Below are 14,091 nucleotides of genomic sequence, written 5' to 3' on the forward strand. Positions count from 1 at the left end.
TGTATCTTAGTTTTATTAGGCCAAAATTTGTTAGGAATTGGGTTGTGATTTTCTTGCTCAAAGAATTTCATCTAACAGTCTACCTGGTGAATGGGGAGCAGTTGTGAGCTACAATGATCCCTAATATGGGAAATATTACAGAAATGAGCAAGGACAAACTGGAGAATGAAGGAAAAATAGACCTTCTATTTTTCATTTCAAATTCAGGGAAATATTTAAAGCATCAGGCATTGCAGTACCTTTCAAGTGAAGGATATGCATCTATTTATAATATTTTTCAGGGATCAGGAGAATGCAAATAAAACCTTTGAAATTGTGTGTGAATAAACGTCTTTGTGAACATATGGTAAGGGAGTGTGATCCTGTTAAACACTTGCTGTGTTTGGCAGGAGCTAAGAGCTAGAATGCCTGCTCACTTAGTTCTTCCCACCCCCTCAGATGTGAGTCTTAGCAGGTGGAGGATCTGGTGCATGTTTCCTGAGGTCCATGTATGAAGGACAAGCTATAGCCACAGCCACAGTTTTGTCTAGTGGCAAAACAATATCAGGACATAAATAGAGTATATGTTGCTCTGAGGATGGAGACTGGAAAATAGGTGGAAGATGAACACTGCCCTTTTAGTCACTGAGGAAAACTGCATTGATGTGCTTATAGGGAGGTCTCTGTCAATACTCATGGGCTCTGTATTTCAGTTAGATGTCACATGCCCAATCCACACTCTCTTTGGCCTCTCTCCCCTTGATAACCAATTTTAAAAGAAGTGCAGCTTTAGGAACTGAAGTGCCTGTGGCCCAAAACCACACCTAGAAACTGGGAAAGTTATTAGACACATGCTGTTTCTTTTGTACTTTTGTACTGGATACTCCTATCTCTGCTGGCTCACCCTCCAAGGCTCATTTATATATCACCTGCAGGGAGGATTCACTAATCACCATGTTCTTATCATCAGAATTTTGCACATTTGTAGTAATTCACTTAATTTTATGGATCACCATTGTTTAATACCAGTCCTTACCAGATTGTATGAGGTTTTTTTTGTTGTTGTTCACTATAGTTTTCCTAGAGCCTATAGAATGCCTGACCCATAGTAGGCATTTGATAAATATTGTTGACTAATTGGAAGTTCTGTGTCTAATTATATGAAAAATTTCTGCCTTATATTTCATTCAAAAAGAAAGAAAAAGAAGATGAGGGATATGGTGAAGAAAACTTTTAAAGAACATTTCCACAGATTTCTCATTTTCAAAGAGTTCCTTCACATTTAAAAAAAGGAGGAAAGGAAAGAAGGAAAGCAATTCAGTGGAAAACAGGTAAAGGATTCAAAGAGGTAATTTTCCTAAGAAATTTAAGTAATAATTCACATAAGTAATTCAAGAAATATGCAAAAAGATGCTCATCTAGACTCATAATCATAGAAATGAGTGTTAAGAAAAAATATTTTACAACCTCAAATTGGTAAAATTGCAAAATATTGATAGTATTCATTGTTAGGATTTAGGGAATAGAATGCCCTCATACATTGTTGGTAGTTCAAATCTGTTCAACCTATATAGAGAACTTTGGCAGTATTTTAAAAACTTAAACTGCGTCTATATTCATTATATAATAGGGGAAAATTGGAAACCATTTGACCTCATACAACAGGGAAATGATTTAAAAAATTTAGTGCATTCCTGCCACAGAATCCCTTAGCTATAAATATTAACATCAATGAAGATCTATGTAAAATTCTTTAAAAAGGAGATTGCAAAAAACAGTATGTATAATATGATCCCAACTAAGTAAAAATATATAAAAGCATATTCTCTCCAAAGGTGAAGATCTCAAGCAATTCACACTAACTATAATTATAATAATTTAATTATAAGGTCCTTTGAGAGCCTTTCCCCTGAGGAAGTAAGAATGGGATTTTACTTCTTACAATGAACCTGTACTGCTATTTTTAAAAGAACTCTATTGAAGTATGATTCACATAAACCGCACAAATTTAAAGTATCCATTTGTTTTGACATTGTACACATCTGTGAAACCACCAAAATCATGAGAGTATCCATCACCCCCAAAACCTTCCTCATGTGTCTCTGTAATCCCTCCTTCCTGCCTCTTCCTAAACTAGCCCAACGTGCCCTAGCAACCACTGAGCTACTGTCACTATAGACTAGCTCACATTTTTTAGAATGCTATATAAATCCAATCATACAGAGTATGTACTTTTCTTTTTTCCTGGCTTCTTTCAGAATAATTATTTTGAGATTCATCCATGTTGTTCCATATACCAATAGCTTGTCCTTTTTTTTTTTTTTTTTGCTGAGTAGTATGCCTTTGCATGGATCTATCACAATTGATTTATCCATTCATCTTTTGATGGACATCTGGATTATTTCCAGTTCTCGGCTATTACAAATAAAGGTGCTATGAACATCCATGTAGGAGTCTTTGTAAAGACATATGCTTTTCCTCCTCTTGGATAACTAGCTGGCAGTGGAATGGCATTAAGTTAGGTTATGTTTCGCATTTTAAGAAATTTCCAAAACCTTTTCAAAGTCGTTGTACCATTTTACATCCCCACAAGAGACGGGAGTATGGGGTTGTGACACTAAATGAGTGGTCTCTTTTACCGTAATGAAATGACAGCAGCCATCAGCTCGCTGCGTGGGTTCAAACTATACTATAAGGCAGCAATGTTTCATATAATTGGACACTGAACTTCCAATTAGTCAACAATATTTATCAAATACCTACTATGGGTCACTGCCCGGCTAAAATGCCTCTGGTCCTTTATAATCACAGACACCTTTGGGAATTTGATCAAGGTCATGATCCATGTGGCGCATAGGACCACACACACACACACACACACACACACACACACACAAATGCCAGGTGGGAATCATCCACGTTGAAAATGATGACGGCCTGACCACTGTGACACCTGGGGCGCAAAGCGGGCTGGAGTTCAAATGCGTTGAAAAGTTGCTGTGGTTGAACTTGGTAAGAGGAAAGAAGATGATGCCCAGGTTAGAATGATTAGGTGACGGTGGCGACAACAGAGGGAAGGAGTAGGTCTGGTGGGAGGAAGAAAGGCGCATTTCTGGCTCGCTGCTTGTGACGCGCCTGCGGGAAACACGCCGTTGGGGGAAGTGGTGGTGAATGGACGTGGTCTAGGTGGAGATACCGATTCCTGTGCAACGTACAGGTTTAGGAGAAGTATCAGGGGCAGCTCTAATCACCACGTGTAGCTGACAAATCCGTATCTTCCAAAGGAATCGCTTCCACACCTCACTAAAACACGCCCAATTCCTCGTAACGCTCTATAGAGTCCCCCGCAAGAAGATGCGCGACCGCCACCACCTTTCCGACCAAGCCCCGCCCAACCCCGCTTCTGCGCAGGCGCCGGACGCATGCGCACCGCCTCCACTGCGGCCGCTCCCTTCTCCGGGAGTCGGGGCTCCTCTCCTTTCCCCTGCCCCGCCCAGGCGGCTGCCCGTGACCTGCCTGGGAGCAGGGAACGGAAAGCCGGCGGGGGCCAGACGAGTTCAGTGCGCCATGGGGCTGTTTGGGAAAACCCAGGAGAAGCCGCCCAAAGAGCTGGTAAGGGCGACGGCGAAAGAGTCGGGGGGTTCGTGTGGGGTGTAGAGGAGTTCGTAAGCAACTGGCCGCGCTCTCCCGGCCGGCTCCCGTTTCCGGGGCCTTCCACTCGGCCGAGGGGCCGCAGGCGGAGTCTCTAAGGAGGCGGCTGGGGCTGAAGAGAGCCCTGCTGCGTCAGAACTCCATAAGGGGGCCGAAGGCCAGATAAAGAGTTTCTCAGCCCCGGCAGTGGGCGCGGAGGTAGCCAGGCGGTCCTGGCCCCCGGGAAGCCGTCCCCCGTGCGCCTTGGTACGTCCCGCCGGGAACCTTTCCCGGGCTGACGCCCCGCCCCTCACGCCCGTCTCCGGACCTTCGCGGGGACCTGCCGCTGCCCTGAGAGTGGTCCCCGGGAGCCCCGCGACCGCCGCCGCCGCTCCGCTCGGTCGCGCTGTGTGGAGTGGAGTGGAGTGGGAGGCTCTGTTTCCTCTTTGCCTGTCCTACAACAGGATCCGACTGCAGACATTGATTGTAGTACGGACCCGACTCGCGGGAATGGAACCGAGGAGAACTCTGGACCTGGTTTCGAATCTTGAATCTGCCTGTTCCCTGAGATCCCGGGATCTACAGTGTGTAGCGGTTAAGCGTGCCCTGCAGGGTCCGTCTTTCTGAGTTTGAATCCTGGTTCCCCATAGCCCCAACATCGTGATCTAGGGAAAGTTCACGTCTTGTCAAATAGGAGTGATTAATAGTTTCACTTCGGTGTCATGGAAGATGACAGACTGTGAAGTTTTGGCTAGTGGTGCTAATTAGGGTTAATTCTTTATGTATTCTACAACCTGGCCACCCCAGTGCAGACCAGCCTCCTCAGCATCACCTGGGAGCTTGTTAGAAATCTGAGGCCCTACCCAAGACCTTTCTAATCATAATTTGAATTCTAACAAGATCTTCAGTGAGGTGCGTGAACATTAACGTTTGAGAAGCACAGCTTTACAACACGCAGTACAAATTTATCCATAAAGAAAAGAAAGACAGCCCTGAAATTCTTCATTTAATAAATGATCTCCCCTGTTCAGTTTCTGCAGGCATGTTTTTCGTTTTTTTTTTTTTTTTTTTTTTTTTTTTTTTTTTTTTTAAAAAAAACCAATGTCCTACATCATGAGGTTGCTGACACATACTTCGTGTGTTGATGTTGGTCATATTTGTTAATCATAGATCCTAGGACAGTACATGGTCTATAAAAGTTTCTGTAGGCAACTTACTCAGTTTTGCTCTCTGGTAAAATAAAAATTGTGGGGCTTAAATGAGGTAAGAGTGTGTGGTTACTTTGTAAGCTGTAGAGCATTATATAGATGCTGTGGTGTATATGTGTTCAAAGATGCTTGTTATTGTAGAAGTGTATTTTTGATGTTAGAGATTCTTTTTTTTTTTAAGATTTTATTTATTCATGACAGAGATTGAGAGAGAGAGAGAGAAAGGCAGAGACACAGGCAGAGGGAGAAGCAGGTTCCACGCTGGGAGCCGGATGTGGGACTCCATCCCAGGTCTCCAGGATCACGCCCTGGGCCAAAGGCAGGCACTAAACCACTGGGCCACTGGGGCTGCCCTAGAGATTATTTTCTTTCAGTGTTTGACCTTAGCTTTGCCATTTATGAAATAAGAGATGATTCTGGGAAAACAGACTTATTCCTACTTAAACTGGTCTCTTGTGTATGTGTTACTTGTGTAACTTTTAAATGATAAATATAATTGCTAAGAACATGATGTCAGAATACTCTTCCAGTAGTAGGGTGGCCTACCTAGGAAAGTGAATCAATACCAGAAAACTTTAGGGTTAGTGCATGAGATTGATCTTTAAAATATGCCTGGCAGGGGGCACCTGGGTGACACATCCAGTTGGGACTTGGTTTCGGCTCAGGTGGTGATTTCATGGGTAATGAAATTGAGCCTTGTACAGGACTCTGCACTTAACTCGGAGTCGCCTTGGGTTTCTCTCTGCTTGGATTTCTCTCCCTCTCCTACTCCCCCACCCTGATGCTTGTGCGCGCGCTCTCTCTCTCTCTCTCTCTGAAATAAATACATCTTTTAAAAATATATGCCTACCAGTGGGATATCATAAAGATGAAATAAACAGCCAAGGAGTGTATCATCTAGCAAGTAAGATAAGCATTGCAAGAACAAGTCTGGATTGGGTACTATGATAAACAGTTATAGGAGCTCAGAGGTTGGAGTTATTACTCCCAGACTGAGGTAATCAGAAATGATTTAGCCCTTTACTATCATGTTTTCCATTCATCTTCCTGTAATTTGGTTCTTGACTGTTTAGTGGGATCTTTAGTATTAGATTATTCACTTTTTTTTTTTTTTAAGATTCGATTTATTTATTCATGAGAGACACAGAGAGGTAGAGACACAGGCAGAGGGAGAGGCAGATTCCTCTTAAGGAGCCTGATGTGGGACTTGGTTCCTGGACCCTGGGGTCACACCCTGAGCCAAAGGCAGATACTCAACCACTGAGCGACCCAGACACCCCTTAGATTATTGAGTTTAATTGGTGCTGGAGATAGCCTGCCCACGATTTTCTTCGAGTTCCTCCTCATAGTACTTCAGGCTAACCTTTGAGTTTTGATTGTATCTTGTTCTAATTTGTCAGACAGTGTTTCTGTTTGCCTAAGGTTTAACTTCTACCAAGTTCTCTTTACAACGTGATTTATGACCAAAGAAAGTGTTTTATCACCTTCCACAATGATTTAGTATTGAGTTTGTAGTTCCGAAAAGTGCCAATAAGGCAGGAATGAGAAATACTTTTTTTTCCTCTATTGAGCTGCTGACACACAGATAAAGTATTGGGAGACATGTATGAATAAGACACATAATGTCAGACATTTTAGTCTTTTAGTTTGGCATTTTTTTAAGAGAGAGAAGGAAGAAAATGTTTAGCTTTATAAAAGAAGTTAAGCTAAGTAAAGGAAGTTAAAAGATAATATTGGCAGAGGAGAAGAGAGAAGGAAGGAGACAATTGACAAAATGCTATAGTCTCAGCTGGGCAACTCTTGAGTTAGGATAAATTTATAGTATGCCTTCCACGTTGGGGCTGGAAGAAGAGGGCATGTGGGTCGTAGTCCCAAGCATAGGATGAGCAAGGGCCAGGTGCAGCTGTGCCACATTTGAGCCATGGTCACAAGTCAGGCAAGTAAGATACATTTTGGGTGGTGTTCCCACACATCGTAAGAGTATGAAGTACAGAGTAGGTGCTAAATAATGTTGAATATGAATGAATATGGTAAATTGAATAATGGTCAGAATAAAGTCAAATATTCCTAAAGCCAAAAGGCCCTAAGATAACAGTGTTTCAAGGGATTCTTCAGGGAAACATAGTTATTTAAGAAAGAGCCTTACAGACTAATGTCCTTGCCCCCAGGCATCTCTGATCCATTGATGGAGACATTTTAGTGTTGAAACTTGTTCTACCTTAAAGTGCCCAAGTGAAGAGTAGATTGGCCTATTAAGAATGAAGGAGTCTTGTAATTTACTTAGAAAGCTGTGACTGTGTTGTGATGGGAATGAAGAGAACATGAGATTGTGCTGGAAAGAGATTCTTCTGTTGGACTTGAGGTTCCACTGGAAAATTGAAAATTGTGCTGTCTTTACTTAGGGATTTCACTGATTTAGCCTTCGGAGTAGTACAATCATGGCATCACAATTCCTAAATCATATGACTCAGATTAAGTGATGCCTCATGTTTGTGCGTTTCTATCAGAAAAAAGAAAATGAGATGCGGAGGTGGAGATCAAGAAAAAACTTCATTTACTTGGTTCATACAATAAACATTTATTGAGATATTGTAGTGTGTATTGAGTTGGACACAGGTTTTCAAAAATAAGACACTGGATGACAACATCAAAGAATACTTAGTTTACTGGGGGCGATTGGCATGTGAATAACTACCTATATTTTAGAGTAAATAAGGGCAGTGATATAAGTATATACAAGGTCTTTGATGTCACAGTGGAGGGAATGATTAACTGTTCAGAGTGGGGAAGAAGACCTGGTCAAAGAGGCTATTTAGATCTTGTTGCAAGAGGCATTAGTCAGCTGGGTGATTTTTTGTAGAATTAGAGAAGAGGGGATATCCCAAGCAAAGTAAAATGCATGTGCAAGGTGTGGAGATGTGGAGCATAGATTGGAGGTACCAGAAAAAACTAAAGTGTGGTTAGAGGATGAAATATTATGAAATCTAGGTGGGATACAGGGGGATGTGATGAGAGTGTCAGATATAAAATTGCAGAGGGTAGATACAGGGTAGATTAGCAAAGGCCTGTGTGCCAGGCCTACTAAGGATGGGAGCATTCAGAATAGTGGTTTGGAGCAAGAATTGTAAGGAAGAGAATTAGGTATGGAGGCCAGTTGGTGGCCCAGTGAGAGATGATGCTGGTCTTAACTAATAGTGGAAATACAGGTATAGAAAGGGTAGGATGAATTTTAGAGATATTTAGGAGATATGGCCAGAATTTGCTGATCTACTGGGTGTGGAATAAGAGTGCAAAGCTGATTCTTAGGTTTCTGTTTAACCTTACCTTTAGTCAACCCCATCATTCTCCTCGGTTTGGTACCATGAATTGAAAATGAGAGAATTCAGGAAAAGAGCAGACTTGATGGGATACTGATGGTGGAGGGGAAGGAAACACAGAGTTCAATTTTTGGACAGAATTCAGGAGATGAGGGAAGACATTAAAGAAAAGGTTATCCTGGGAGAATATATTTCTCTATCTTGTCCCCTCAGCAAAATTGTAAGCTTCTTGAGAGCAAGGATCATGTTTCTCTTTATTATTCACTGAGTCAGCATAGTGTTGAACTCCCTTAGTAAGAGTAATGTGCCTATCAAATACAAAAGTGGAGATGATGAGGGAACAGTTACGCGTTTAAAGTATAGCCTTCTCGTCCCTCTTTTGTATATCCATCTGACAGTGATCACAAAAGGTACATTTTGACCTAAGTTCAGTTTTATTTGTTCCTTTTGATGAATTTCTAGTTTTATGTATGGTTGAAATCTTGAAGGATACACAAAATCCTAGTTTATAGAGATTGCCTTTAGAGAGAGGTGCTAGGTAGGTGGCTGAGGGTCAAGAGTCAGAAGGGAACTTAGCTTTGTCTATATACCTGTTTTAGCTTGCTCTGGTTGCTGTAACAAAATAGTAGACTAGGTAGCTGTAACGCAATAGAAATTTATTTCTCACAGTCCTGGAGGCTAAGAAGTCTAAGATCAAGGTTACCCACAGATTCAGTGTCTGGTGAGGACCTAATTCCTAATTATAGATGGTTGTCTTTTCACTGTGTTCTCACATGGCAGAAGGATGAATCAAGCTTTCTTGGGTCTCTTTTGTAAAGTCACTAAACTCATTCAGGAGAGCTCTGTACCCTTGTCCCAATCACTTCCTAAGGCCCCGCATTCAAATACTATCACACTGGGGGATTAGGTTTTAATATAGGAATTTGGAGGAGGGGGACATAAACATTCTGTCTATAGCAGTGTGATTAGTATATCCCCATCCTGAGACCTGGAATCACAGAAGTTGAGAAGAATTGATGTGTTACTGTTGAGTCTTCCAATCCATGAAAATGGACTGTGACTATGGACTGTCCATTTATTTATGTCTTTGGTTTCTTTCATCAGTGTTTTACAGTTTTTCAGTAGAGCCTATGCATATTTGTTTGATTTATACTTATGTGTTTTTTGGTTTGTTTGGTGGTATTGTAAAGGTACCCCCCCCCCAATTTCAGGTTCCAGTTATTACTGGTATATTGGAAAACAGTCAATTTTTATATATTAACAGGAGTAAAGAGAGATATTCTTGCTTTGTTCCAAACTTAAGGTGAAAGCTTTTAATTTCCTACCATTAATTATGATGTTAGGTGTAGTTGGGATTGCAGAGTTTTTTTTTAAAGACTTATTAGAGAGAGAGCACAAGCATGAGCATTAGCAGAAGGGGCAGAAGGAAGGAGAATCTCAAGCAGATTCTACACTGAGGGTGCAGCCCAACTCAGGGCTTGATCTCATGACCCTGAGATCATGACCTTAGCTGAAATCAAGAGTTGGACCTCAATCAATTGTACCACCTTGGTGCCCCGGGAGTTGCAGATTTTTTTAAGTTATTAAATTGAAGGAGTTTCCCTTTATTCAGATTTGCTGAGAGTTTTTATTGTGAGTTGGTTTTGGGTCTTGTCAAAATTTCTGTGCCAATTCATATGATTTTTCTTATTTAGCTTACTGATATGGTGGATTACAGTGATCAGTTGAATCTTAAACCAGCTTTGCATTAAATCCCACTCAGTCATGGTTTATAATTATTTTAATATATTTTTCCATTTGGTTTGCTAGCATTTTGTAGAGGGTTTTTGCCTCTGTGTTCATGAGAGATACTACTTTGTAGTTTTCCTCTCTTGTAATGTCTTCATCTGGGTTTGGTGTTAGAATAATGCTGGTCTCTTAGAATTAAGAAATAATCCCTCGTGTTTTCTTGAAGATTTTATTTTGAGAACTGTTACCATTTCTTTCTTAAGTGTTTGAGTACCTATTTTCAATTTTGGAGGGTATTATATACCTAAGGGTAGAATTGTTGGGTCATATGGTAATTCTTTATTTACCTTTTTGAGAAACTCCAAAACTTTTTTTTTTTTTTTTTTACAATGGCTTCACCATTTTACATTCTCACCGGCAACATGCAAGAGTTCCTGTTTCTCTACATCCTTGCCAACAAGGTTTTGGGGGGGATTTTTTTGGATAGTCTATCTCCTGGGTGTGAAGTGGTAACTCATGGCTTTGATATGCATTTCTTTAATGACTAGTGAAGTGGAATATCTTTTCATGTGCATGTTAGATGTTTGTGTATCTTCTTTGGAGAAATGTCTATGTCCTTTGCACAATTTTTAATTGAGCTTTTTGTTATAGAGTTGTAGGAGTTATGTATAGTAAGCTCTTACTAATACATGATTTGCAAATATTTTCTCCTATTTTATAAGTTATCGTTGTACTTTCTTGATAATATCTTTTACATATTTGTTTTTATTTATTTTGTTTTTTGAAGACTTATTTGAGAGAGCATGAGTGAGGGGAGAGGCAGAGGGAGAGGCAGAGACGCAGACTCCCTACTGAGCACAGAGCCCAACACAGGGTTAAATCTCAGGACCCTGACATCATGACCTGAGCTGAAACCAAGAGTGGAGGCTTAACCAGCTGAGACACTCAGACATCCCAGTTGTTTTTAATTTTGATGAGGTTCAGTTAATGTATTTTTCTGTTTTTGTTCATGCTCTTGGGACATTTTTAATTATCCATTGCTAAATCTGATACTTTCTAAGAATTTATAGATTTAGCTCCCATACCTAGGTCTTTGACTCATATTAATTTTTAATATATTGGAGGTAGGAGTACTGCTTGTTTTAATTTTTTTAAAGATTCTGTTTATCTGAGACAGAAAGAGAGAGGGAATGACAGGTGGGGGAAGTGGGAGAAGCAAATTCCCTGCTGAACAAGGAGCCTGAAGTGGGCATCACTCTCAGGATCCTGAGGTTATGACCTGAGCTGAAGGCAGACGCTTAACTGACTGAGCCACTTAGGTACCCACAACTTGGGTTTTTTTTGTTTGTTTGTTTGTTTGTTTGTTTGTTTGTTTTTTGTTGTTTTTTTCCACAGCTTTTGATTAGTGTTTTCATGGTATATCTCTACATGCCTTAACCTTTAATCTTAGTCTTTGTATTGAAATGGGGTTTTGGTAGGCAACATATAGTTGGATCTTGCTTTTTATCTTCTCCCACTCAGCTCTGGCACACTGTCTTTTAGTTGTTTTATTTAGACAATTTACATTTAAAATGACTATTGATACAGCTGCATCAACATCTACAGTGTTGGAATTGGTATCTATTATACTTACTTGTTACTTTCTCCCATCTTAAAAATATTTTTTTTTGCCTTGTATGGTTTTAATTAAGCATTTTACATGATTCATTTTATCTCATTTTTTGCGTATCAATTATGTATCTTTAAAATTCTAGGTTGGTGATTTTTTTCAATACTTCAATTTTTTAAAAAGATTTTATTCAGTTATTCATGAGAGACAGAGAGAGAGAGACAGAGAAAGAGAGGCAGGGACACAGGCAGAGGGAGAAGCAGGCTTCATGCAAGGAGCCCGATGTGGGACTCGATCCCAGGACTCCAGGATCACACCCTGGGCCAAAGGCAGGCACCAAACAGCTGAGCCACCCAGGGATCCCCTCAATACCTAAATATCTCCATTCTCTTTGTGCTTGGGTGGTCTTTAACAAGAAGTCTTGTAATTCTAATCCTGTTCTCCTATAGGTAAAGTGGTTTTTTTTTTTTTTTTCTGTCTTCTTCCAGGATTTTCTCTTTGCTTTGGTGTTGTACGGTTTGAATATGATATCACTAGTTGTCATTGTTTGGACTACTATTCTAGTTTCTGTCTTTGCCCCCTGGATCTTTGTTTGGTGTCTGTCACTAATTTTGGAAAGTTCTCAACCATCAATATTTCAGGTATTTTTTCCTGTTTCATTTCCTCTTTTATCTCCTTCAGGTATTCCAATTATGTATTACATCTTTTGAAATCGTCCCACAGTTCTTAGACATTCTTTTCTCTTCATTTTCATTTTTTTCTTTTTAAATTTCAATTTAGGAAGTTTCTATCGTGGTTCAAATTCATTGATTCATTCCTTGGCTATGTCCTATCTACTGATGAACCTATCAAAGGTATTCTTCATTTCTGTTATGATGTTATGTTTTATCTTTCTAGCATTTCCTTTTGATTCTTTGTGTTTCCATCCCTCTATTTGCCTTCATTATCCATCTTTTCTTGAATAATACCTACTTTTTTTTTTTTCATAGCCACAAATTGTTAGTCTCTGTGTCACATCTAATCCTGGTTCTCATGCTTGCTTTGTTTCTTCAAACTGTGCTTTTTCTTGCTTTTTAGAATGCTGTGTAATTTTATGTTAAAAACTGGACATAATATATGAGGTAATAGGAACTGAGGTAAATTGGTCTTCTGGACATAATATATGAGGTAATAGGAACTGAGGTAAATTGGTCTTCAGTATGAGATTTTATGTTAATCAGTCTAGGAGTTTGGCTTTGTTAATGTTTGCTGTAGCTATAGGTGCTATAGGCTTAAAGGTATTCTAGTGTCCTTTGTTTTTATCTCCTTTGTTATCTTGGACATCCATAAAAACTCCTTTATCTAAAAAGGATAAAAATCACTTTGCTTCTCTTTTAGCTCTAATTCATTATTTTTTTAATTTTTATTTATTTATTTATTTATGATAGTCACAGAGAGAGAGAGAGAGAGAGAGGCAGAGACATAGGCAGAGGGAGAAGCAGGCTCCATGCACCGGGAGCCTGATGTGGGATTCAATCCCGGGTCTCCAGGATCGTGCCCTGGGCCAAAGGCAGGCGCCAAACCGCTGCGCCACCCAGGGATCCCTGCTCTAATTCATTATTATCCTGGAACTCTGTTGGTGTAGTGGGAAGATGTGGGGTACTGGAAGCATTTTGTAATCTTATTAAGTCTGTGTTTTAGTGGCTTGTGTCCCTGGACTCTGATTCTCAGCATTTTATTTTATTTTATTTATTATTATTATTATTATTTAAATATTTTTAAAAATATTGTTTCTTGTGTCCCTCGGGGATCCTGGTGCAGGACTCAATCCCAGGATCGCAGGATCACACCCTGAACGGAAGGCAGATGCTCACCTGCTGAGCCACCCAGGCGTCCCAATTTTATTTTTTTAAAGACTTATTTTATTTTATTTTTAAAATTTATTTATTTTTTAAAGATCTTATTTATTAATTCATGAGAGACACACAGAGAGAGAAGCAGAGACACAAGCAGAGGGAGAAGCAGGCTCCGTGCATGGAGCCTGGTGCAGGATTTGATCCTGGGACTCCAGAATCATGCCCTGGGCCGAAGGCAGGCGCTAGACAGCTGAGCCACCCAGGGATCCCCTTAAAGACTTATTTTAAAGAGTGGGAGAGAGCATACATGTGTGGGCAGGGGCAAGTGTGGTGGGGCAAGGGCAGAGGGAGAAAGAGAATCTCAAGCAGACTCCTGGCTGAGTGCAAAGCCTGATATGGGGCTTAGTCTCACAACCCTGAGATCATGACCTGAGCAGAAAGAGTTGGAGGCTTAACTAACTGAGCCACTCAGGCACCCCTGATTTTCAATATTTTAAATATGTGTTTAGGTGTATGGTGTCATGTTACATTCTATTTTTTTTGTTTTTGATATTGAATTCTCTTAAGCTTCTTAGATCTGTGGTTTGATATTTTTCATTACTTTTGGAAAATTTTCAGCCATTCTTTCTTTATGCACTTATGTTTTTTCTCTCAGCTCCTGCTGGAATACCAGCTACACAAATGTTAGACCACTTGTTATCACTTATAGCTCTTGCATATTTTGTTTTATTTTATTCTTTATTTTTTAGTTTGGGTAACTTTTACTGACTTCAGGTGTGTTGATT

The 14,091-nt window shown here is 40.1% G+C and overlaps 1 protein-coding gene across 2 annotated transcripts in view; it reads left to right on the plus strand.

The window, feature by feature from the left end:
- The first annotated feature begins 3,389 nt into the window (after positions 1 to 3,389).
- CHMP3 (charged multivesicular body protein 3) overlaps positions 3,390 to 14,091 on the plus strand; it is a 57,600-nt gene continuing 46,898 nt past the window's right edge. The window contains exon 1 of one of the 2 annotated variants that reach the window (XM_038561528.1): positions 3,390 to 3,591. In XM_038561528.1, coding sequence (XP_038417456.1) covers positions 3,547 to 3,591 — 45 coding nt within the window. In that variant the 5' untranslated portion in view covers positions 3,390 to 3,546. The remainder of the gene's footprint in view (positions 3,592 to 14,091) is intronic. The other variant, XM_038561529.1, reaches the window with a different exon arrangement.

This window comes from Canis lupus, chromosome 17 (assembly GCF_011100685.1).
Source record: "Canis lupus familiaris isolate Mischka breed German Shepherd chromosome 17, alternate assembly UU_Cfam_GSD_1.0, whole genome shotgun sequence".
NCBI lineage: Eukaryota > Metazoa > Chordata > Mammalia > Carnivora > Canidae > Canis > Canis lupus.